This window comes from Lissotriton helveticus, chromosome 6 (assembly GCF_964261635.1).
Source record: "Lissotriton helveticus chromosome 6, aLisHel1.1, whole genome shotgun sequence".
Classification (NCBI taxonomy): domain Eukaryota; kingdom Metazoa; phylum Chordata; class Amphibia; order Caudata; family Salamandridae; genus Lissotriton; species Lissotriton helveticus.
In genome coordinates, this window is record NC_136067.1 from 1,847,273,560 (window position 1) to 1,847,300,550 (window position 26,991).

General features: G+C 42.4%; 1 protein-coding gene across 9 annotated transcripts in view; it reads left to right on the plus strand.

Annotated features, from left to right (window-relative positions):
- The window catches only part of PROX1 (prospero homeobox 1), a 482,982-nt gene that overhangs the window by 431,932 nt on the left and 24,059 nt on the right, over window positions 1-26,991 (plus strand). For all 9 annotated transcript variants that reach the window (XM_078649768.1, XM_078649772.1, XM_078649773.1 and 6 more), the window contains one exon: window positions 6,417-6,611. In XM_078649768.1, the coding sequence (XP_078505894.1) occupies window positions 6,417-6,611 (195 nt within the window). The remainder of the gene's footprint in view (window positions 1-6,416; window positions 6,612-26,991) is intronic.

The window sequence follows — 26,991 nt, forward strand, 5'->3', positions numbered from 1 at the left end:
AATGTATGGAGGAAAACACTCTAAAAGCAAAACTTTACATGGAGCCCTGCCAGTAATCATGTGTTCAGCAGGTCTCCCTCTTGTTGTGGTATTCAGTTGAAGATTGGATTATTTACAGTGCCGTCTTCAGCTGTATACTTTCAACCTGTTCTCTTATAATTCCCTGCTTGGTCCAGTAATTATTTTTTTGTGCTGCACATACATTTTCTGTCTTTTCGCGTATCTACGTGTATTTCTCACCTTTATGTACAATCCAGTATTCAGTCATAAACTCACCATTTACTGCCTCTTCTTAAAGCTACTATCATTATGTCCAAATTTCAACTTTGGTTTGATGGCGCATGGCTTGTGTTAAAATTTCATACCACAATACTCAGAGATGGACCATCAGCCGAAGACACTGTGTTTTAGGACGGTGTTAGATCTGTTAGACCTTGCAATATCTTTCTGTGATTTAAAGGTCCATTTATATCTGTCGAATGAGCTCTCTGAGCAGATGTTACATCAGTTCTTAGGGTAGTGTATATTTCACTTAAAGATGCAAGCTCCTTTTGACATTCAAAAAAGGTGAATTTATACTGGAAAAAGATTAGGCGCACATAGATTTTGCTTGAATAAATCTCCTACAATGAGCATTCCAAACCGGGCTATCTTGGAAGTGTTGCATAACGTGGATACTCAAAACCATTCTTACCCTAAAAACAGTAAGAGAGTTACCCCTACACTTCTGTGTTTGTTCAAGCAGAAATTAAATGAAAGAAACGACTTTAGAAGTACTCCTGGGAAAATTCTGAAAGTCACAACTTCTCGGAGCACTTCCGTAAACTGTTGTGAAAAAAAAAAAATGTAATCTTCTCCAAATGTTGATAAAAAAACTTCTGAGCGTAGATTTATGATTCTCTTTCTGAACCCAATTTTTTTTTGTAGAAATGTAAAACAGCAACAATCGATTGGGAGACAGCGTTTAGAGCACATGCGATACATTGCATGCCATTACAACACAGTCATTACAACAACCGTCTTGTTACATCGCGAACCATTACATCTCAAGTCGTTACAACGACTTGCTGTAGGGGGCGGAAGGTGTTGGATTTTCGAACCAATACCTTCCCTGCTGTTGCACAAACTACAGTAGGAATAGTAAATTATACTATTTCTAAGTTCAGCGCCCCCCCTACAGCAAGTCGTTGTAACGACTTGCGATGTAATGGTTCGCGATGTAACAAAGCGGTCATTGTTACAGCCGCGTTCTAATGGCATGCGATGTATTGCATGCATAGTAAAGAGAAATATTCCAATCGATTAGAGTGTCTGTGTAAGGCACTCCATGCAGCCCTGTATTATAGGTTTTCTCCTCAGGGTCAAGGCACAGATAAACAAACAGTGTTTGTAGATTATCCACATTTCCACTGCAAAACTAAGACTGTTTAAGTTAATAGTCATGGGGGCAGCTTTGCTCACACATTCACACAATGCGGCCTGAAAATTTGTTATGTTGTCTGCTTGAATTCACTAAAATTGTGCTTGTTTACAAAGCATCACGCAGCGATGGGGTCATGGATCACGCAAATGTGTGATGTAGTATTGTATGATGGTGCAAAAGGCTATTGAGTCCTATCTTGCACAATTTTTGTATTTGAGGCATATCTCCCAGTACAGAAATGTTGTCACACAGATGGCTGCCCATGATTGTTGCACATGTTACAAGTTATAAAAATGACTCCCCCTGTTTTTGTTTGGTGTTAATATTCCATGCAGCTAGGTCCTGTTACTTTGTGTGGTTTTGGTAGGTAGATGCCACTTTGTGTGACTCTTTAGTACTTCATTTGATTTTGAGAAGAACTTGCGGAATATTTCCTTGGAAACATTCAATATCTATATAACACGTTCCCTGGCTCTCCTTGTCCTAGCTATCTTTCATTCTTGAATAGACCTCCATACCACATAAAGCACACATTGGAGGAATTTCCAATACTGGATCTGAATAAGTTATCTAGAATTTTTTGTTCAAACTAAGTCGGGTTCCCCTCTCGACCCGGCTCCCCCTCACCTCCTGAACAAAGATAAAGATGTTGTGCTTCCCGTTATATTGGACGTAATAAATCTTTTGATTACCACTGGCCAAGTCCCACCCCCGTGGAAACATGCCACTGTGAAAGCATTATTGAAAAAGCCAAGCTTAAATCCTGATGTTCTAGGTAACCCGATTTCTTTGCTGCCAATGGTCTGTAAGGGCTCGGAAAAATATGTCAATTCGATTCTCTCCAACTTTTTGAAGTCCCATAGTCTTCTGCATTATACTCAGACTGGTTTTCGTCCTCAACATGGAACAGAAACCGCACTCCTTGCCATAGTCGAGGAATCGAAAAAATTATTGACCAAGGAGGAGCAGTAGCCATTATCCTACTTGAACTTAGCTCTGCATTTGATACTGTTAATCCTGATATTCTTCTTGACAGACTTAGGAATGTCGGGGTGTCAGGTGGAGCCATTATCTGGCTACGGTCCTACCTACATGGAAGAACATTGCAGGTCTATGCAGCAGAATCAACCTCAAGATGTCTATCTCTCCGCTGTGGAGTACCCCAGGGCTCGTCTTTGAGCCCTACTCTATTTAACATGCATATGACACCGCTTGCTGATATTATCTTGCCATATGGGATTAAAATTGTCACATATGTGGATGATACTCAGTTGGTAGTATCCCTTAACCATCCTCAGAATTCCCCATCTGAACTGGAATCTTGTTTGGAGAAGGTGGCAACTTGGATGCAACACTCATGTCTCAAGCTTAATGGAGAAAAAAATGAAATAATGCTCCTGGGCAACACGATTAACACTGATTTCAAACATGCATGGCCAATCTGTCTTGGACCTACTCTGACCCCTAAGACCAAGATTAAAAGCCTAGGTGTTTGGCTGGATAAATCGCTTACATTTGACCAGGAAGCAGTGGAAGTGATAGGAGTCTGTTATGGTATTCTTAGAATGCTGCGGAAAATTCCATCCCTCCTTCCTGTGGGGGCGTGTAGAACTATGGTCCAGACCCTAGTTCTTTCTCGCGTGGACTATGGTAACTCCTTCTACCTGGGAGACCCCAAATCCACAACAAGGAAACTTCAAGTGGTTCAGAATTGTGCCGCTCGGCTGCTGCTTGGTATTCCTAGAAATCAATCGGCTATCGGCTAAGCCAGGTCTGAAGACTCTACATTGGTTGCCTATTCTAGAGAGAATACAATTTAAATCCCACTGTGTAGCCCACAAGACTCTGTGGGGGAAGGGCCCCTCTATTTATAGGCCCCTTATCACTTTCTACCGTCCTAGGAAACTCCTTCGATCTGCTAATTTGAGTTTAGCAGCCATCCCAAAAATCAATAGGATGAGGAGTAGGGGCAGATCCTTTTCTTATAATATAGCTTGACTCTGGAGCACCCTTCCCCTGCACCTGCGTACAGTGACGCACCATTTCCTATTCCGAAAGCATCTTAAAACTTGGCTGTTGCAGAATCTCACTCTGTGAGACACCAACCTTTCTTTCCTGTTCTGCTGCTAGCGCTGGGATGCATAACGGTAGCTATGCACTTAATTAATGTTAAATCAATTATAATAATAAAGGTGATGTGTTATGCCTAACCACAGTTCATTACACTACAATGAATTTACATAGTAAATACAGTTGCAGTCTTGAAAAAGGAAGCATCTCACTGTCTAAATGTGTGAAATGGGTAGGGATACAATTATGCAGGAAGCTCTTAAGCCTATACTGATTTTGGTTGGGTTATCTACAGCCTCATTAGAGCCCCCTACTGAAGGAAAAACATGGGCTAGCCCTTGATGCAGCAGTAACACTGCATAGCTTTACACGTTTTACAGTGTCAGTATAAAAATGATAAATAAGAGCCAACAAAGCTGATGCACACTCTTCTGTGCTGCGTGGAAATTCTTCTCATCAGCCCTTAATTGGTGGTACAGACTCAAGGAAGATTTGTGACTAGATGCAGTATTCGTAAGTAGCTCAAAAGCTGCAGAATGCTAGAGATATGTGCTATTCGGCATGCTGCAGATTCAACTTTTTTTTCACACGACTAAATTCGGGCTTTACAGTTTTAGCGGAGACATGGTCTATTAAAGCAAGCCTACTCTACTTACACCACACTACCAAAGAAACTCTTTTTTTTTAGATTTTTTTTATTTGTATTAGAGCAAGAATAAAGGCAGAAGAAACATGACATCACAGGATGAATTAAAAAAAGATGGAAATTACGGATATCAAATTGTTAGCAGCCAAAGTACACTACCAAAGTAACTCAGCAACGCGCTTCAAACACTACAGGGTTCGGTGGGAACAATCAGCCTGATTCATCAAGCTGATTTGCGGTCGCAAAGGGCCAGATTCTGAGAATCTGGCCCTTTGCGAGTGCGATTTTTGCATTTGGGATTCATCATCCCAAATGCAAAAATCTCTATTACCGAAATCGCATATTTGCGAGGAAATGGATTTAAGGAATCTCTAATAGAGATTCCTTAAATGCAATTCATCAACCAATTAGAAATTGCGAAATCGCAATATTTGGTCGCAATTTACCACCATTTACCTTTTGGCCCATAGGAATGAATGGGGAGTTATTCCTTATTTGCGATTAGCAATTTGCTACTCGCAAATAAGGAATGTGTAGGAATCGCTATTTATTTAGCAATTCCTACATGAATACCGTTTTGCGAGTCCTTAATAGCGATTCGCTATGAATCGCTATTAGGGGCTCGCAAAACGGGTGAATGATGAATCAGGCTGAATGTTCCTTAATTTTTTTAAAACACAACCGCAGTTAGCCTGCACTAAAATCTCTCCACCCCAGTGATGCAAGCATCAAAAAGCTGACAGTTTTATCCATGAGGAGCCTCGCCACTGTGGGCAGGGCTATTTGGGGAACACGTCCGGGATATCTCCAGAGACTGACACCCGTAATCTGCCTTTTAGGACCCTTTAGTCTTTGACTGCAATCAAGATACATATATGCACCTAAAATAGGGATGCCAGCATGGACGTCAATTCACCAAAATGTTTGGGGTGGTGGAAGTGACATCGCACGCCATTTGCCCTCAACTTTAACTCACACACACAGGCATACTAAACATTCACACACACTCACGCACAAAAACACACTCTCACCCGCAAGGATGCATACAACATACATTTAACAGCCTTTTCTACTTACCTTAGCTTCTAAATAAGGTCATGGTAATGTACTCCATTTTTATTACACTAATAGTGAATATTATTATTCACTATTTGTATATATCTTTTTTACCTAAACCAGGCAAGTGGAGCTCCAACTTGCGTCCATTAGGAAGAGCAGCCCCTGTGTTCCAGGCACCGAATTTGGCACCACTGAGGCAAGGGGTTGCAAAGGCAGTGCCAGGGGTCACAAGGGGAAAGCCAGGGGTCACAAGAGGCAAGCCAGGGGTCGCAGTTGCGACCCATGGTGACCCCTAAATGACATACATGGATGCCAGTCCCTGGAGTCAGGGTCACAAGTTACATAAGGAAGCAAACTCTGATCTAAGGGCAGAACCTGACTCACGAGAATGTAACTCTTCAAATGTGCCTTTGATGGACATCCTCCCAGTATAGCGGATGCCAAAGGGTTCAATCCCACTGCTCACCGCGCTTTTGCCTCCGCGCCCCTGCCTATGCACAGGCTTTTACCACCCACGACCTCTCATAACTGACCAGCCAAAAGCACGGTACTTTATAAAACTGCTAAATAAATACGGAAACAGTGACAATCTCTCCGAGCAGTTGTTGCTGGGAATGATCTGAAAGGCTTCATTTTATCTACATAAAGGAACATGGTAGGTGTGACGCAACACACCACCCTGCCAATGAAAACGAATATTTGAACAACAGCACATAGTCTTTCTTTGAGGCTGTTGCCATGTAAGAGATGGAAGAGATGGAAATACCTCACCTTCATAAGAGAAAATCAGTATATTTCAATTAAAGTTTAATGGATCAGCGAAGCTTATCAGAACGATATTTGTCCCTCATTGATAATTGATTTTAGGACTTCATGCCAAAACGTTTCAACAGTTTAAACTTTATTTTTCAAAAGTGACCAAGTTGCTTAAAGACTAGTCATACTCCTGTGATACATCATTTCCCCTGTCTGCAAACGTACCTTTTTCTCTAAGTGATGTTATGCACTTTCTGTACAGTTCTGACATTTCTAGTGGCTGGTAGTTTTATTTAGGCACTAATTGGAATTGTTTGAGGTATTAGGGGTATCTCTGAATACTTTGTTGGATTTTGGGTGAAGTGGCACCACATAGGAAGATCTGCATTTTGATTCAATGCATATATCATTATGAAGCGCTCATGAGACTTTTCTCCTTTTTTTCTTATCAATAACCACCAGTTCAACAGATGCATCACTTCCCAGCTCATCAAGTGGTTCAGCAACTTCCGTGAATTTTACTACATTCAGATGGAGAAGTATGCCCGTCAGGCCATCAACGACGGAGTCGTAAGCACCGACGAGCTGTCCATCACCCGCGACTGCGAGCTCTACAGAGCTCTGAACATGCACTACAACAAAGCAAATGATTTCGAGGTAAGATTTGTTTTCCTTCCACTAAACCCAAAGCAACCCAGCATATAGCGTGTGTGCACCAGAATCCTAATAATATGAGGCTTTCCTTATAATTTTTAGGGCCTAGTGTCAAAGACACCTGTGGCCTGGGATTCATTCTGGAGTATACACTATAATGCTCTGGGCTCACCTGACCCTACATGCCCCAACCGAGAAGCCTTTTCGATGAGTGCCTCAACGGTGTACTATTAGATCAGACAGTCGATACCTGTCTCCTCCTCCCCCTCTCCACCTCCCATTACCCTGCCCCAGTGCTTAAGTTGTAAATAAATAAGTGCCAGGGCTCTCGTCACAAAGTCACTCATACTTTCACCGCCAATTGCCACTGTCACCACTTCCAGTTACACTACCAACACAACTACTATCCATCACACTTCTACAAGTGTACAGTTCTGACTATTCCAGGCTCCCAAAGCTATAAGAATGCTTATTGCAACAGGTATTGGAGATTTTTAATATATATTGAAATAATAAGAAACTATTGTGCTTGGCTCTAAATTAGACAAACTGCGCCACCATGTGTCATACTGTCAAAAGTGCCATTGCTTAGAATTAAGTGCCGGTGCCAAGCTCTGGAAACTGGCTCAAATTAAGCTCTGCCCCAGCCCATCCGAGGCAACTCTCTTTCTGCTCTCCCTCTTCCCGCTTGATATACTCTCATGGTCCATCCCATGTGTATCCCCGCTCTGTATTCAGCACTCCATTGCCTTAGAGTTTACACAGACCCTAAACGTACCTACATGCATAAGCGTGATAATGACCCAGTTGATGAGAATGTTTAGCTTGCGATAAAAGCCCCAGTGGCATATACTATGTTGTTCTTCAAGCTTAAATTCCAAGTATCCATATATCTCCGCATTTATAAAACAGACAGCGGAGCTGGAGACCACATAGAGTCTTTGTCTCAAGAGTAGGCAGGTACATGGGTGAACTGGGTATACGTGACCATCTGGTAGGGGAAGAGGAAGTCTGGGTGTAGGACATTGTTGGGCAGAAAGCACAGTGGTACGATGGAAATAAACGGTGATGGAATAAAGGGAATGAGCACATTATTGTTAAGAGTGGAAGGTGTTGACTCAAGGAGGCGCTGTAGGTCACGTAACTAAACTAGGGCAAATGTTGCATGTATATTTTTTTGTAGCATTCTTTGTGGGACCATTTCTAAAACATGCAGCTATGTCCCTAGTTAAGCTGTTGTTAAGAGTTGCCGGGGGCAGTATCCGAGATGAAGATATTGCTCTGGGCAATAACACGTTTTCATCGAGCTTGGAATTGCCAGCCAGCAAATCCCCGACTGGGTAATCTCTTCCTGGAGACACAACACTTGGACCTCACAGAGGAGGTGCTGGACATGCTTGTAGCTGATGCACCCAGCACCTACCTACCCTTCATCCGCAGCATGGAGGGAGTACAAAACCACTCCTCCAAACTCTACTCATGTTCCTTCCTCTGCTAGCTGCACACAAGCCAAAATAAAACCCATCCATGCCTTTACCACTTCCGTCAAGCAGATAGCGAGTGAATGCGAGTGTGGGTGCATTATGTCCATGGACTGCAGAAAAGCACAAGGAACTGGAGCTGACATTCCCTTGTCCTTGTGTTATTCCCCATTCCAAGAGAATTTACTTGTTATCTCTGTAGTTTGGTGTGGGAATACTGGCCAGTATTTGTGTTTTTGACCCCTGCTATCCATGCACCAAAATGTAGGGAATTCCTTATAAAGGCCTTAAACTACTCCTTTACATGAATGATGTAATGTTGTGGTGTGCCCGATTGAGGTGACTGACTGATCCTGCTGCTGTTGCTTGTTTCATTCACCATAAACATAGATGTGTACATAAGAGCACAGTGGGATCCGGAGAACACCGCCGGGCCCCACTGGAGTTGGCATGAAGGCTCAGTGAGCTGCATACCCATTGGTTATATGGTATTTTCAGCAGGTCCCTATCTCAATATTTTAACCCTTCAAGGTCAATAAATTGAATACCATTCAAATGAGCGATGGTAACATGTTTTTATAAAGCAATAAGAAAAAAACAAAAACTGTGGTATGAAGCATTGATAAAAACAAGTTATTGTGCCTAGTCTACTCTTTTTTACAGCTATTTAGCACCTTGAGGAGTGCATGAGAGAATGACTGAGATTGTTTATAAAGAGCACATCATCTAGACAGCCAGCTCACAGTCGTGTGCTTCTCAATTGTATGTCCAGGAGCATGTACCGCTCTTTGTGAGTTGCAGTTTTCTTTACATTGTTTATTTCCTACCTGTCGTTTTTACTTACTCTCGCTTTCCATGCGTAATTTTTGTATTTCTCTCTCTGTGGCTGACTGAATTAGAGAGAACTTCTCAACAGACACCATCACTCTGAGCTTCCTTCCTGCTAAGAAATATATGGAGGAAAACCCCTCCTTTTGGGTTAGCCTTCTGGCTTCTGCCTCATGCACCGTGTGTGTGGCACCCTTCGGATAAGAGAGACATGAGAAATGACCAAGGGAGAGTACTGGCACTATCAACTCATGGCTGGGCACGCCTTGCTTTGATACTCTTTGATACTCTTTAATACCAATCTCTTACCTCTCAAAAACATCTCTGTTATGTTTATCGAGTGGCATTGTCCGTATTCTTCACACTCTCATGTGAAATATCACACCTTGCTGTGAAAACATTGCGTTTGATCATTAGATGTGAGCAAAATAGTTTGCAGGCGTGCACTAGAACACTACCTGGCCTCTGGCAGCCTTGCTGGCCAGGACATGTGGTCCCGGAATGCAGCAGGTGTTTTCTTCTTGCACCCTCTGATTACCCACGACTAGTTAGATTGGCGTGAATGCAAGAGAAATTCTGATTGGTTGAAAATCAGGCTGAAATTCTGGGCCATTTAGCCAATCTGAAATCACTTACCTCAGCCCCTCACTCAGCTATGTTAGATTGTATGTTAGATTGTCGGAAACCCTCAGTGTCCTTGCCGATAAAGGATGACTGGGTGGCTAAAGTTTCTGCACTTGGGGAGCGGTGGTTGAGTTTCTTTGGGAGTTCTGTACAGGGCAGCACAGCTCCACTCTCCCTCAAAGGTCATATCCTGTCTAGTAAGGAATGCGTGGTGCGGATTACAACCGATTCCTTTCCACCTCTCTCTGTTGCAGCAATGGGCTGTTTAACCATCCTTCAGCTATTTCACATCCCTGCTTGTGCTGCTCTTGCTGCTTAAATATCTTCACATTAGCAAAGCGGTAGCTTTCAGAAGGGAAAGGGGAAGCTATATGTTTTCCAGTTTTCAGCTTTCTCTACCAAGTTAATTTTTGCTTCTGGTTACAAAGATTGATTTTCTTTAAAGAGTAAGTCCCAGCCTCTTTCGACAACTTGCAGTTAAATGCATGTCACATTTTAATGGGGCATCTGGTTTTCGTAGGGCTGGTCATAGTGCTCAACGTCGCTTTTATGATTTATTGCTGTAGTGATGAATTTGCATGGACATTTAGAGAGGATGACGGGTGGTTGATGGTGCATTCCCTAGTAAAAGATGCAATTTGTAGGCTGGTTTTACCAGACCCGTGTTGAAGTAGGCTTACACGGAGACATCAGTCTTGTGAAATGGTTCCTTGACATCTGTCTCATAAAACAGCACCGCTAAAGCTATGAAGGGGACTGTGCCAAACTTAGCTAGCATTTGAGGGCTTGATTTTGTACAAGCGAGGTCCTTGTTGCAAAAACTTGAAGGTCAAAGGGTTCTTTTGGTGCTCTTCAATATTCTCATGCAAATCAAAAAGAAAATATTTGACTGAAATATATCAGAGCATTGGTCGGAATGGAGTGCCTGTCTCGTAATCTGTCTGTTGGGTACAACACACACTGGTGGCAGTTGCATGCTATACAAATGTAGATAACATATAGCAGAGCAACTTAGAAAAGAAAAAATGAAACCAGAAGTCAATATAGCTTACATTCATTGGAAAGCGAAAGTTTAATGACAATATAATGATTCTAAATTGCAAGTGGCTACTTTATGTGACTACCAGAACTTTCTAATAGTGCGTCATTTTAGTGATTTTGTTACACGCCAAACATCTGGCTTTCTAGGTACATCGGAGGCAGCCTGAGTCTGCAAAATGTATTCTGTGTTGAGTGGGTTCTTGTATGGAGGTTTTAGCTATGGGCAAGTGAAAGATCCGTGGTGTGTGACGGTTTGATGTTAATCTCATGTGGGTGTTGAGTTGATTAGAACTCAACTGGAGGGCCCTGTCGCTTGACAAACACATGGAGAAAGATAAATGATCCACAGTTAAGAATCTGAAAGTTTTCCTAAAAGCTTCCCTGAAAGTGTGGTCTTTGGCACTTCCGGAATGTGAGAATGACTAGGGCTCAAACCTCTTAGAGAGGCATAGTCAGGAGCCAGTTTCTGAAGATGCATGGGTTTGTTTCCCCAGATGTTCTTTCCAAGTGTCTTGAATTTAGTTATTTGCGCTCCCAGGAACTGGTGGACAATATTAAGAATGGTTGCTGCTTGGTCACATTTCTGAAGGTTAAGTTACTTCTTTGCTATCTGTTTTGTTGTCTCTGGTGTTTTGAAATTGCTTTCTTGTGAAGATCTGCACAGATTATCATAATGGTCTGACTGGCAGAAGTGGGTAATTCCTAGGCATGCTTTTGGTAGTTTAATCCTTTCACCACCACCGTGATTTGTGGATTGAATGAGAGCGGGGTGTCTAAGAGGATTAGCAGTTTCGTTAGTGTTTGAGGCAGTGGTGGTCCGAAGCAACTAGGTGGTGCTTGCATCCAGTCTCCTACCAAATGGATCTCCATTTGCAACCACCTGGGCACGAGAAGCTCTTTTTTATCCAAACAAACTTGTGCTTCAGAGACGTTGTTGCTTGCTTGACTATCCACCATATGACAGTCACAGATAGATCAAAGTGTCCTCGGCATCCATTTGTAACTAAAGCCTGTGTGCTGTGACCTGAGCCATGGCATATAGCCAGTGAACAGCTGGGGACAAAGTGGGTGCTTGCTTGTAGGAATATGCACCATGATGAACAATTGAGGGATGAGGGTGGATTGTTTTAACTGCAATAGCAGGAACCTTAGTGATCCCTCGCAATAAAGCAAAAGCTAACTTTAGAAAAGAAAGCGAAAACAAAGACGATAACGTGGTCTCTTTTCTTTTTCTTGCAAGTGCCTGACTTTAAAATGTCAGCTATGTCCTACAAAGGTGGGAGATCAGGCGCAGTAATTTAGTTCCAAAGCCTTCCACCACCAAGATAACTGTATGCTCAAAGCCCAATTTCCTGCTGCTAGCGATGTACCATGTTCTTCCTTTGTGGTTCTGTTTGTGTAAAACAGTAGAAGGAACCGTATTTCTAAATGTGCTTCGAATTTATATTTGAAATGCAAAGATTAAATAAGTACAGCATAAAACAGTTTTCACATCACTTGGACATCCTTGAGTTTTATTTTCATTGTGTTGCAAGAAATCTCGCTTAATGGTACCATTTAGTCCTTCCGAAAGGTTTGCCTGCTGCTGTATCCAATGACTTTCAGTTTATTACCCACTAAAATGCATAGCTGTGCAGATCACCGAGCACATCCAAGGGTTTTTAAATGTAGCCTTAACCTTACCTGATTTGTGCATCACCTCCAGCCTGGCCTGAAAGCAGAAATGTCATATAGTGTTGAAACCGGATCCAAAGAGATTTAGCAAGCAGAGCATTTGCCATATTTAGCCTCATAGCTCGTTCCTTCTGTGCATTAGGGAAGCCTAGCTGATCTTGTACTCTGATATACTCTTAGCCCTGTGAAGTCCTTCCTCAGCTCTGCAATATTCATTCAGTAACCCCATTACCTTGATGGGAAACAAGCACGCAGTCTTCAAATGCATTAGTTATTTACATGGAGTTTTATGGCTCCAGTCTGATATTAAACTTGTCACATTATAATTAGCCTTGTCACCACCTCGCTGAGTGATGCTTAGTTCTCCCCTACAGTAAGGCCGCCTTAAAGGAAAGTAATTTGCTGGGGAGCAAGTGGACTTACAAATACCACGGCCTTGTCATGTGGCATTGTCACGCCGTGCCAAGTAAAGAGATGTCCATTTCATCCGGAGATCGTGTCTGCGTCTTTTGTGGACCAGGCGGTGCTGATGCCACCAGTACTTTCCCTCGAAAGGAGGCCGTACTCACCTAGGGAAGCGAGTACCTAGGTGCGAAACTCAATGATGACGCTGCCCGTTACTACAACATTGTAGTGACCACTTAACACCAACAGTGGCAAATGTTGGTTGAGTGTTTCGTGTAGATACTGGTACATGAATACACCAGCAAATCTTTACGTTCACTCTCTTTTGATTAAAAAATGCTGAGATCTGGCATGATACTGTGATTGATGAGTGGTAGGCTCATACACAAGTGACATCTTTGTTATAAGAGTGCTTAGTCAACAGCTAGGTTTTCAAATACTTATATTAGTGAGTGTAATCAGTAGGATCCAGCGTTTAATCAGTGCAGTAGGGCGCTATCCGCAATATATGAGTGGTTTGTGTCCTGTGTTTATCCCTAGTACTGACTACCACAAAAGTAGCTCCACAGGCTGTTCCGATTCCTGCCCCCACTACACCTCCAAACCATCAATGTCTGCTTTCCAAGCTGGCCAGAGTAATTCCAAGAAGCCAAAATCATTGGACCACTGGAGCACAAGAAATCCCTTCCCAGATGTGCCGTGTTGATGTGGTTGGTGATACAGAGGGTTCCATCATACAAGCAGTTTTTAACGGGTGCTCCAAAGAGCACATTTTCTCCACAAGTTAAGAACTCAAATATTAAAATAATACTTGACAGAGACAACTTATAGGTCCTGAATTAAGCTGGCATACCAAACCAGGGGCATGGTTTTGAATTGCACTCCTGCAAGGCATGCATGACTGAGTGGTGAAAGCCGTTAGTTTTGAGTTATGCACTGTCCAACATTTGTGCTGCCAGCCAGTGTCTAGAGGCTGTTAGCTCTGTTTGGTAAGTTATTTAATAATTTCATTGATTAATTCAGTCATTTTACAAGCTAACACATGTTGAAAAAATAATTCTAATGAGCGGACCTCATGAATGAAATACAAAGCACCTAGGGAGACAGGGCACACTAAAAACATCTTAAATAAAATATGTATTCTTATAAATGGACATAACGCATATTTCCAAGGGTAAAAGACACAGACAAGGGATAATGGCCTAAGGTTAAAAGGAGGGAGGCAGAGGACAAGAAAGAGTGATTAAATCAAACACCCCAGCAGAGAGTTTGAGAACACCAAAAGAATTGAATCATTTATGAGACATACACCGAGCCAGCTTGACACAGGTTTAATGCTGGTGAAATCAAAACAAAACCAGAACCCAAATGGTTTCTGGGGTGTGCTACTAGACAGAAGGCTGTAAGATTGAAAAAAGCTTATGGATTTCATCACAGTAAACGTCACTGTTTCTCTCTATCCCTGAATCACAATAATTGATTTCTAGCGCCCTGGTTTCTGATCTTTTCAACTTTCAAGCACTTGAAGCACTGGGCGCCTATCGTCAGATGAGATCACCTATCCCCTTTCACGTAAACACACAGGTTGGTAACTCTATACTGCAAGAGACATTTCTATCGAGCCTAAACTCCTCATTTTTCCGTCTCAAGTACAAGGCCAGATTGGGAACCCAAAGCAGCCCTGGAAATTTTGTAGGACCAGCCCCTGAGGGAGTGGTGAGCCTCAAAGTGTGAAGCACTGCTGCTTTTGTTATTGGGGGCTGAAACTGAAGCACCACTGCAAAACCATCCCCGTAACAAAACCGCCCCCACACTGCTGCACAACCAGCCCCACCCTTCCAGCCTCCTAGGGAAACGCCGATGCCCGCAATGGCCAGTCCGGCCCTGGTTCTGTATGTCTTTCTGAAGGTGCTTTTGCTCAATGGCATGGAAACCAGATATCCTATTACTCTCATATTGTTGCCATGCCTGCATTTGCGACATACAGAAGAAGATTTAGACTGCATTTTCTGATTTCCACTCCTGCAGTAAAACACATTTTCAAGAGCCTCACATTGCATACATAGTTAAGAGATCTTGCAACCACATGCAACCTAAGCTATATCCTTTCAATCTGCATGGTACTATTTTATTTCAGAGTATGCTGGGGCTCTAGGTCTTACTGGCGGATTTTAAAGGCTATACATGTGTTCCATCTGTAGTAAAGCATTGTTCCATATCATTGGCCAACATTTTCTGTAAAGCCGTCTGGCCTATGTCAATCTCACAACTATTTCAGATTCACATTCAACCGTTGTCGGAACTATAAATCCCTTATGTGTCTCTTAACCTACTCACCTTTCCTCCTTGCACAATTATACACAGCCACTCTAACATCAACACGTTTTTTCAGACCCTTTCTTAGTTCCTATTTTCTTAGTGATTCTTATTGAATACACATCTTTGAATGCTTCCATTGACTGGAATGAAAATATTGGTCGAAGTCCATGCATCTTCGGACAGAGTAAGAGAACACCAGCACCTCTTGCACTCACTCCTTCTACCCCTGGTGTCCATTTTGCTGCCCTTCGTGTTTCTTGTTTGTCTTTTTTTGCAGCTAGGTTCATTACTCGGACCGTTAAGAAAGCCCATCTTGCAAGTGGTGATAGAATTGCAGCACCTTATGCTAATCCATTTTCATAAGCTTGTGCTTGGCACACTTATTAGGATGTATCTCAGAATATCAAGGACCGAAATATCGGCCTACAAAAATACTGTGGCAAAAAATATTGACAACCACAATATTGTGAAGCAGAGGTATACTCCGCTTCATAATACTGTGGTTGTCAATATTTTGTCAATATGGTTAGTAGAGTTTTATTGCTCTTAACTCCACTTCTGCGTACCTTGATAACATGCATAATGTCAAGGCATATAGATGAGAAGTTAATTGTGGTAAACCTACACTTTCCTATTTATATACTTTCCTTGTTGGCATTCTGTCAGCCGATATTTTGCTAGTATATTTTGGTAGTAAACCTACTATAAATAAGGTCAACATGCATTTTCATCTTCCTCAGGTTCAAATATATTTCATGTGACATGCAAATCAAGCATAAGGATGTCCTATTAGTTCGGTCACCAAATGAACCAAGGGCAGGGTTCAAACCTATTAACAATTTATTGGAAAAGCCAAGCACTGTACGCATTCTTCAACCACAGACGATTTGGAATATTCCAGACTTAAGCCGAAAGTGTGTTGCAGAGGACTGCTAACTAAACAGATAGGGCATTACCAGCAGGAAGCTTTCACTACTCAGAACCGTAATGACATGGAATGTGCAGGGTCTTGTTGGAACATGGAGATATTATGAAATGACTGTCCTGGGCTCTGCTTGAATAACATGATCCTGCTAAGATAGTGTAATTGTTTGGCACCGAGAGCCGGAAAGCCAAGTAGGCCGCAAAATCTTGAACCTGAGATCCCTCTACCCAGCATGAAACAATACTCTAATCCACTTCCAGTACAGAATCTGAGCACCACAGGTCCTGTCAAACCTGGCAACAGGTTCGATATTTTCTGTCCTCTGAACCAATATACACAGCTAAATGTGTAGTTTGAAAGGTTCTAGACAAAACAATGGAGATAGTGCTTTTGTCCTGAAGAATGCTACATACCTTTTTAGGCCATCAACAGGCCGAAACATGTCAAATGTCCCGACAGATCAGAAGGGCATCAACAGGCAGAAACACTGTCCATACAGATCAGAAGAGTTCTATCATAACCTTCCTGTGTTTTTATTCTTGTGAGTTAGGGAGAGGAATATATAGTGTCTTTGATCTTTATTTCATTTAGCACTACACAAATTGAGTAATATAATACCTGTAGAGAGACTTCACACAGAAGAATTCTCTCAAAGGAGCTCGAATGAGGCCTGTCCCGTACACATTATCAGTGATGAGGAGGTTACCCGAGGATGAAGCATGCAACATAAGCATCCTTTAAGTAATATCTTAGTGGGATAGTGTCAATCAAGCAGAGCCCTGGATATGCATAGCATAGCCCTTCCTTGTTCCCATGGAGTATCTTTTTGCGCTGAGTTATAACGAAGGGAGGATATACTCTGATCCCATTAAAAATTATTCCTCTCACTCCTCTATTCGGGGATTGAATGCTTGCGTGCAATACACAATTTGAACTTTATGCATTTTGCTACCGGAAGCACTTGTAATAATAGCATCACTGAAATACACTACAAAAACAATACCACATATGTTTCCTGAAGTTAGACTTTGGAATAAGGGAATACATCTTGTCTTACCACTGCCCATTCTCTTTCAGGAGTAGAGGAAAGCTTTCTGTAATTACTATTCTGTTCTTCTTTTATTGAATGGTCATTCCAAACACTCCTGATATTTCTTCTGTTCTCTGCTGTTGAGCTATACCCCAAGTGACCGCTGTCTTTTATTTCTGTCTGCTCACAAATGTTCTTTCTGATGCTCATTTCTCGCTACATACACCCATCTCACACCCAGATATCTTTTCTTTCTTATAATAACAGGTACGTCCCTGTGAACTCCCCTCAAAAGTGAGAGGCTGGCTCTGTGTATGGGTACATTTAGGGCACGTGGGTGTGTGCATTTGGCTGTAGCAGCAGTAAGGTAGCAAGAATACCACTGGACCACTTTTATCTTCTGACCCCAGATCTCTCTTCCTAACTCACCCTCAGAGTCCTTCTTTCCTTCTTATGTTATGTTATATTATGTTATTTTATGTTATGTTATGTTATGAGTGGTCTTATAAAGCACTCAGCTACTCGGGCAGAGTGTCCGGCGCTAACTCCTTCTCCAGCTTTCTATTCCCTGTGATTGCTTAGAAGCAGTTTTACTGCTTTATAATTGATGAGCAAGAAAACAACATGATATAACCTCATGGGCCTTTCTCTTTGAACCCTTCTTTTATTTCCTCTGGTCTGGTTCTCTCTCGTATCATCTCCCTCCTCTTTCTCCTATTGTTTTGAGGTGGCCATAGGTTGTGTTACACTCTTATACATGCAAATAATATAGCAGCACAAGAGGTATATCACTGTCTGGGAGCTCTGTAGACCGCTAATAAACTTCCAGGTACAAAGAGCCCACACTGATAGACTCCCTCACTTAAAAGCACATTGATAATGACAGCTAAGTTATCTGTTCCTTTTATACATCAAACCAGCTACTTGGCCATGTGCTATAAAGCGACATGCTCTTTGTGGACTGCACATTAGAACTCCATGTGGAAATTAGGCCAGATAATACATCTGCTGAGTTTGAAGATTCATCATTTATAGCACCATTATACCCGTTGGGCTTTGTATGCATCTTTGTGAGCTCTCTCTTGTACCCTGTAGGTGTTCACCAGTCGAATGGAGCAGGGACAATGTTTTGCCAATACGCATCCCACATGCGAGTCATTACCTTTCGGAGTCCCGCGTGTCCTTTTTGTCATTGGGTTACATTTAGGCACAGCACGGCCAACCTGACCCTCCCCCCCTTTACTCAACAGCTTTATTAGTTGCAGCGTAAGGCAATCTTTTGCAACATCCTTAAAGAAAGGAACGTGTAATGCTGCTTCTCTCTGCTTATTGTTCTTTGTTGAGGTCGAACAAAGCGTTTTCTACAGTGGCCATAGCACATAATTACACAGCTTTCAATAGCAGTGTCTTGGCTCATATCAAAGTTCAGAGGAGCCTTTGGGAAAAAAAAGATGTTTTGTGGCAGCCCAGGGAGGGTCTCATCTTTCCTTCAGAAATAGTTCAAGGCTCTTCTGTCAAGCCTCCCCTACTTAGAGCTTTTCTCCTCCTGCTTCATAAAGTTTAAAGAGGATTCAGTGCCGCGCTGTGATCTCCTGCCTTTGAAAGATTGTTGCGCCACACAGAGAAGTCCTTTGACTTGAAGAGTTCACAGATTCGTGTCTTTGGGTATCGTGTGTCTGACCTTATCAGTTACTCCATTTAATGTCGGCAGAAAAAGTCTCAACTCTTTGTGTGGGTCTGTTTTGCCTCTGTGAAATGATTTGGTGAAAAGACAGCCTTTTTAACGCGCCACTGAGAAGCCATCATGGCTGTAAGTACCCTACCCTGTGGCTCTTCTTGAGAAGAAAAAAAATGTCCTTGTGTTTTGTGTATGGATGATTTCACAGTGAGGGGAGAATTATGCAAGGGCAGGCACTTATAAAAAAAAATCTTTGACTTTTTTTTCTTGCTTCTAAATGATCTATTGGCTGTTTGGGGGCTGCCGCTCAGTTGCCCAACAGGCAGGGCCATTTAACAAACACAGATAGCGGCTGGAGCACCGGGCCAGCGGTTGGCTTTCCCTTGCTACGACCTACCCTAAAGGCCTTCATAATTAATTGTCCTTCACAGAGGAGGAAAAGTTCAAAGGCAGTGCGCGCGCGCGGCGACGTCTATTGTCTGACATTCAGCTCTCCTCCTTCCACAAAGGGTTATGAAGAGGCGCGGAAAAGCAAGTCCCCTTCCAGCAGCTGCTGGTGGCTGTGGCTTTTTGCGGAGGGCGTCATTGTGTTGGGCCATTTATAGATGAAATGGCTGAAAAAGGTTCCGGCAGCCTTTGTTTGTTGGTCTTATTTTGATTACATGCTGCCCGATTAGATAATTCAGACTTGTTTGGGGACTTTATTTCATCTTCCTTCATCAAGTTGCCAATATTTGCGTTGCGTGTGGTAGGCCTCTGTCAGTCATGGCGCATTGAGAAAAAAACGATGGAATGGAATTTTGCCCAGAGCAGTAGTTATGTTTAATTTAAGCATTCCACCCATTACAATAGTTGTTCTTCTCAACATTTTGTCAGTGCCATATTATTAGCAGATCACCTAGCACTTGAAAACCTACGGCATTGCCTTCATTGTCGCTTCCTGTCTTCGAATTAATACCTGTAGTAATAAAAGTGGCGGGAAGAAGAAGCTCTGATCCATTCAGCTTCCTGAGGTTACAGCAATAATCAAAAGAGAACAGTTGTAGACCAAATCTGTTTTTACTTTCTCACTTTACTACTTTTGGAATACAATTTCGGCGCTACAGAGTGAAGTAGAGAATTTTAACCCACCGCACTAGAGCACTTGCACTTTTTCACTGTTTCTAATCTCTGGACACTACTGAAAATCAGTTGGTCTCCCTCCTGGTGGAGGACAGCATACTACCAATCTAAAAACCCAATGATGATGCTGGAACATTACACCTAGGCGGAGAATCAAGATACACCGCCAACGGCCTGTGTACATTTAATGAGGGTTTTTTATATGATTCCAATAAAGACCCTGATTTGACAGGACAAGTGATCCATTCTCTTTTGATTATTGTTCGAATTAATACCTACAAACCCGACAAATGGTTTAGGGGCGAGAAGTAACATTTAAAAGGGCAAAATAGGTGGAATGGAGAAATTGTAAGTACTAACATTTTCTTATGACATCAGCATCTCATGCAGACTTGTTCAGTGTATTTTCCACTGCATCTAGGGTTATTTCTATTATAGATGTAGCTGTAAGGTGTGATGGGTAAAGAGGAATCCATGAATGTTCTTGTTGTCTCAATGGAGAAATAGTAGAAAAGGAGCAGACAGTCTCATGGGAAACAGTAAAAGGGGATGGTTTTGTGACTATCACAAGAGTGCTCTTTCTCCCCACGGGCACTAGAGTGATGTTGAGTGGTTCTTGCATAGCATGCATCAGTTTTTGGCATGTGTTCGTGGTGCTATACATTGGTTCATCTGTATCTTCCAGCATGGAGTGGGTTTCCAATAGGCCTGTGCCTTTTTTTTTGCATCACTGGGTGTTTAGTGTCGAGCCAGAGGGCATGAACCTTTGATTGTCAAGGTAAATTTTGTTGTTGGCTTTTCTACAGCACTGTCTACCGCTAGTATGATAGCGCAGCGCTTTCTGAATCTAGGCGCCCTTTTGTATGCTTCTGAGAGTGTCATCCTTCAGTTGTGTATGTTGATTGTAAATGATGGGTCGTTTAATGTTAGCAGAGTTTGTTGAATGTTGGTCATGAAAGTGGTTTGTGTAGGTTAATGTGAAAGTAAAGTGAGTTTGATCTAGGTGTATCTGTGTAGTGTCTTATTTGTATGTATGTGGTGGGCTGAGTGCAGAATGCTTACTATGTAAGCCTCACGCACCAAACAGATAAACATGATCCACAGTGGTGTGGTGTGGGTGTGGTATGATTATGTTGTTGTTTTTTTACCTGAGTGGGTTTAAGGAGTATATTGGTGCGCTGCTGGACACTGCTGTTGAGTTGGCAGCACTTTGCCAACTATACGACTTTTATGGCGGTTTCTCCACACTAGGATACAGATGTTCTTTGGCAGGTCCCCTGCAAGTAGCCTGGCCCTTGTTTTGGGAATGTGCAGTCTGCGTGGTGGTGCCCAACACATTGATATCTGTATGTGGCTTGTCGCTGAACATCAAGCTGGGGCCAACCCTCAGGTTTCTTGTTGTTCTCCACCATGACATGCAGCTCTCCACAAAACTCCAGGAAAAAAGCGACCCAAGTAAATAAAGGCTGAAGAACACACACAGCGCTTTCGGTAGAGTTCTTTCTGCCTGCCTGAAAGTACACGGTGCCCTTCCCAGGGACGTTATCGCGCCGCTAAGTGTGCCAAAAACAGAGCGAGCACTATCTGTGATAAGCAATTAAGCCCACATAAGACAGCACACAACTGCCGCCCAGCCGAAAGTTACCAAAGCTGCCCTTTCTGAGACTGTTTTCCTGTATTTAAGCTGAAAGTGCGCTCCAAGTCATAAATAGGCACAACCAATACAGTAATGCAAAAAGGTCTCATAAAAAATTAAAGCTGGTCTTATGAATCTTTAATTGGAAGCAATGAAAAGGGACACTGCTGAAGCCAAGTGCTTTGTTCCGAGCGCCTCTCCTGGGTTGCTCGCCATTGTTCTGTCACTTTCTCAAGCAGATATTCACATTCAAACTGACAAAAGTCACTTTGAGCAGACAGCTGTACGCACACAAACACCCACTGTACTGGGAGCTGCCTTTTGACAGGTGATTAGGGTCACTGAACGCTTTCCAGATCATTTTTGCCCCCTCATATTTGAAGTACTAATTGGCCTAAACATTGTTTTAATGTTAATGGGGTTTGCCTTTGGTCTCTGTTCCTTATAGGCTCCCCCACCACACTCTACAGCTATCTCAATGCCTGGATGCATGGGATGTGGGGTGAGAGGTCTCCTGGGTGGGCGGTTTGAAATTCTGTTTTGTAGGCGGCCGTGGTGGAGTGGGCTCTTAGTGGTTAGTCTTACAGCGCCAACCAGCCCGCATCTGCTCCTCCGCAGTGCATGCTGGGAATGAGGAAGTATGTGACGAGGAACTGGCATTAGCTAATTTATCGTAGGGTGGATCTTTTGTTAGTATGTAGAAATGTGGATTTCGGGATCCATGCTTTTTCGCCTAATGTCCCATCTTTCTTTAGGTTGAAGAATTTGGGAGTGTTTTCCTACGTCCATTGTACCATCTTTTGTTCCTGCTCTTCCTGCTCCTCGTTACCGCTTACCGTGACCCCCTTCATTGCCCTTTCATACCTGTTTTATTGTATTACCCTCCATGGTGCAATTGTCCTGGAATCTGCGATTAATCCTGTTTTTTTGTCTCTTTACCCCTACTTGATGACATTTGAGTATTTATATCCGTCCTTCCATTCTATTGTAAAGCGCTCTGATATCCCTCTGGATCTTGTTCGCGCTATATAAAACTTAATAAATAAATAAATAAATAAAATCAATTTTTGCTTCCAGTTGATAATCATGGTTCTGTTAGGAATTCTGCCTGTATGTGTCACCTGAAAAAAAAACCGGATGAGGTAATCTTGTTCCTGATCCGGGAAGGCCAACAGTTACTGTAGTGTTCCTATATTGCAGCAAGGTTACACTAGTAAAATGCAGTGTATCTCGATATTGCAAAATTCCCTTTCAAGCGTTTGCAAAAAAAATGTTATCAATGCTACCGCAGTAGCTGCAAAGGCCCCCGGATTTAGTCACACCTCCCTCCTCCCTCTTAAGAAGCTACCTATTCAGGCCAGAGTTTCTTTCGAATTTCTATCTTTCTTTCAGTTTTTCTTGCATTTGAGATATAAAAATGTTTTGCTTCTAATTCCCTTTCGCAAGACGCTTAAAACTTGATTTAAAAAAAAATGCCAACATTCTCCTATTCACCTGGGTCTTTCTCGTCCCATCTCTCACGCACCACATACACTCAGCACTGCCTTTCCCGGAAGCCGCGTTGTCCATCTGAAATAGCATAACGAATTACAACGGCAATTGGCGTAAGAAAGAGCTCGCCTTTTGCAGACATTGCTGCCAACAATGCAGGATTTATTTTGGTGGCTCAGCGCAATCAACTGTAGTGCCCCAGTACACTTTCTGCCGAGGTGGCTGGGGTGCGTGAGTTTTTGGGGCATCCGAAAACTTCTATTCGCCCCACCATGTCACCTTGCATGCAGCCTGGTCTGTGACATTGATGGTGATTATGTCATTATTTTGCTCTAGGGGCTTTGGCACATCTGCAGAGCTGAAGCACATCTTCTTTGTTGCCCTGGCATACGTCCCACATCGCCAATGCCTCATTAGCCTCCCTGCCTGCCTCTTTGCCAGACGAGAATGCCCCAATCCAGGCTTCTCTTCTCGCGGTTCCTTTGTATATATGTGTTCATGTATTCATCTCCATAATTCTTGGCTGTTTTCAGTTTTCCTGCTCTTCTGAACTGCAGATGTCCCGATTTCGCATGTGGGCAGCCAAAAAAAGTCAACCAGTGAGAAAAGGGTTGACTTTTTAACCCCACGTAGACCGACGTGACCCCTAGTGACCTTTACACTTTCTGTTACCCCTCCTCCCACAAAATGAATAAAGAGCTGTTTTCAATGGAGCCAGACAATGCCAGGGATCATTTAAAAGTGCAATGTGTTTGAGGAGCAGCTGAGACTTGTCTTTCAAGCCCCATCCAATGGGAGCACATTGTCCCTGTCACGAGGGAGCACTCGTCTGGTGCATCATGAGCACACTCTTCCAGAGCTGCACCGTTCACGGCTTTGACTTCAGCTGACAAAATGCATTTGCATTTCTTCTTTGTAGAGCAGCAATTATCTTATCTTGGGAAAGAGGAAACTAACTCTGCCCAGCAGGGCTGTACGTTTAGCTCTTGTCCCCTCAGCCCTTGAGTGTTGTGTGGGTCATCGCTGTGATAACTATAGTGCAGTTATTCTAACTGCCCCCCTATAGTATTTTTTATTGCAGCCACAGATGGGCGCATTTTAAAAGGCAAGCTGCATTAGACTCAGACATGCTAAGCACTCGTTTTGCACGATGCTTGAAGCATACGTTGGCACAGCATTCCAGCGTGTGGTATTTTAGGAACTAAAATGAATTTTTTTCATTCGAACCAGAGTTTACAATTAACTTACTTATGACAAGGCTCTTTGCTTATAGTCAAAGGGCCTAATTTAGAGTTTGACGGAGGTTTACTCCGTGACAGACGTGATGGATAGCCTGTCCGCTGTATTGCTCTCGTGCCTTAGGATATAATGCACCTATATTAAGGTGGATAGGATATCCGTCGTATTTGTGATGGATTAACCCATCTGCCAAAATTTTAAGCCATCAGTTTCTTAATGGTGTTCATTCATAGAACACTCTAGCCCACTTTCCACAAATTACTATCTTTGCCCTTTTGGGCAGAAATCCCACCAGCAGTTTTTTTTGTGACAACCCACAAGAAGGACAGATTAGTAAAACATGCCCTCTTTTTGTCATTCATGTGTGTTGTTGTTGTGATTACCCATTTGCACTTTCAGATACAGAGTAGTGACTTACCCCCAAACAACCACCGTAGAGAGGGAGTGGGAGTCTCTTATGTGCATTACACACGGCTAGAGGCCTTAGGGTATTTGTATGTGCTATAGAAATTCTTCATTCATTCATTCAATCAATATTAAAGTGGTACTTGATGTGGGAAATCCAGTCTGTCTGGTAGTGTATTAGTTTGAACTGTTCTACGCTGAGCACTAAGGATCTTGTGTGCAACTATTTGTCTGTAACTTAGTGTGATTTGGGGGACTTTAAGACCTTGGAGGAGGGCTAGCTGGGCCAGCAAAGGCCATATATCTGCTTCCCCGACAGATGACCACCCACCATACATGGAGAGCCATGCCTGCCTGGAAGACATTTCTGTGACTACAGTGCATCCACAGGTGAAGTGGATGCACTGTAGGCATAGTTAGGTGCATGTGGGCATGTGTTTTTTTTCACCCTACCCAAGTTTGTTTTAAAAAAACAAACATTAATGGGCTTGATGCACAAGGAGTTTTCTGACTACACGTTGGTGACATTGTGTATTTTCCCAGTCCGGGTCTTCCCTCGGACTTTGAAAATCTGTATTGGTGGGTCAAGGGATTCCGTTGGTGGGATCTGCTGCTTCTTCCCCACCTCTAAATAGGGCAGGAGAACTGTGAGATGAGCATGGCATGTTTCTCACCAATTCACAGCCCCGTTTCTACCTTGGCAAAATTCTAAATGAAACCCTTAGTCTTCATTTACTCTTCAATTTCCAAGCGCTACGTTACACCTACTCTTGCAAAAAAGTTTTGTTTTATTTGGCTTGATCTGGTGAGCAATGTTTTCCTCCTTCTGAAGGAGGTCTTGTTTACCTGATTCAGCAGAGGAGCCAGTCTCAAAGGTTGAGGCAACAAAAGGGCCTAAATCAAATGTCCAAAGGTGTTGTCTCTTTCCCAGTCACTGTTGAACTAAAAGATCTTTGTTGAGCCAAGCATGTGCAGGTACTGGGATTATGAACCAAAAGCTTCATTTTTTTGCTTGGAAGGGGAAAGCGAGTTTATGTGTTTTTACCAAGCAATATCTTGGTGTATTGACTTGTGTATTTTTGCCACTGGAGACACTATTACTATCAGTTTTAAGCCAGCTCACCTAATACAGTGTTCGTTTTTATTTTGTCATCCCGGTTGACTCCTATGAAAAGCCCTGCTATCCCTGGGCCAGATTTACTAAGCATTTTCAACGGTCTCAAATACTCAAGTTCTGCATTTGCAGTCATTAAAATGTTTTTTTACTATGTACTCAGTCCATTTTAGGAGTTGGAAAAGTTTTTCCGAACCTTAAAATGGGATTTCAGAAGGGTACAAATATATATGTGGTATATTAAAGTGACGTGCTTCAGACATCCCTTCCAAATACCAAACCATTATCATATATGTCAACGTTTTGCAACTGAATTATGGTTGCAAAACATTGACATTGTACCATCACTTCAAAGGAGATTGTAAAGAATTTGTAAAATGGAAGGGGTCCCACCAGGGCCCCTTCCCATGTACGAATGTAAAAATATGTTTGTTGAAGAGTAGGCAGTGTCACCTCTTAAATAAACTTTAAAAAAGGAAAACTTTAAAATGCAGCCAGGCTTCCTTTAAGAAAAACTGGCTGCTTTTTAAAAACAAATTTGCTTTATTTAAAAGCAATCTGTGACTTTGTTGTCATACCAGTGATGGCCTCCAATTGTAGTGCGTCGTAATTTGTGACCTATCTCATTAATATTCAGGAGGTAGGTTGGATTGAGACCCACTATGATTTGGAATTTTAATAACTGACCTATTAGTATATCATTCGGTTTGTGAAATTCTTTACAGCTCACAAAAATACTACCCACAAATTGCTGCAAGTATTTTGTGACCAGTAACTAATACAGATTGACCTATATTCTTAATCACTGGTGTTCCAAACTATGCCTTAACTGTATATGGTGCTTTCAAGACTGTTAAATGTATTCTCATTACATATAAAGCGCTCCCATACCTTTGGGTCTAGCTTACGCTATACAAAACCCCAAAAATAAATAAATAAATAAAACACTGTGCTGTGGATTTGAAAGTAGGCAGAAAATATGTATTTGTGTTACTGACTATTATTAAGAAAAGGGTTGTTCAGAAATCTGTAAGAGGATCAGCAGCTTCAAGTACCACAGCAGACTAGATTGTTTCATATGACCTGAATCATAGAAATAGCTTGTTCCTCCAAAAGTATAAATAACTGGTGTGCAGTTTGAAAGGGAAACTTTACCAAACAGGACATAAGAGAATCCATTTAACCAATCTCCCACTGCACCTGTAGAATTTGCAAACACCAAAGGACAGCACAAGAAGGGGCCAAGTGAAAGTTCTATGAGCTAAATAAATAAAAAGTCACTGCACATCCACCTGCCGCCAGGGTAAAAAAGAGCTGCAGAAGATTGTTAGAACACCCACGTGAGCCAAGTATTTGACGTCCATTGTGATT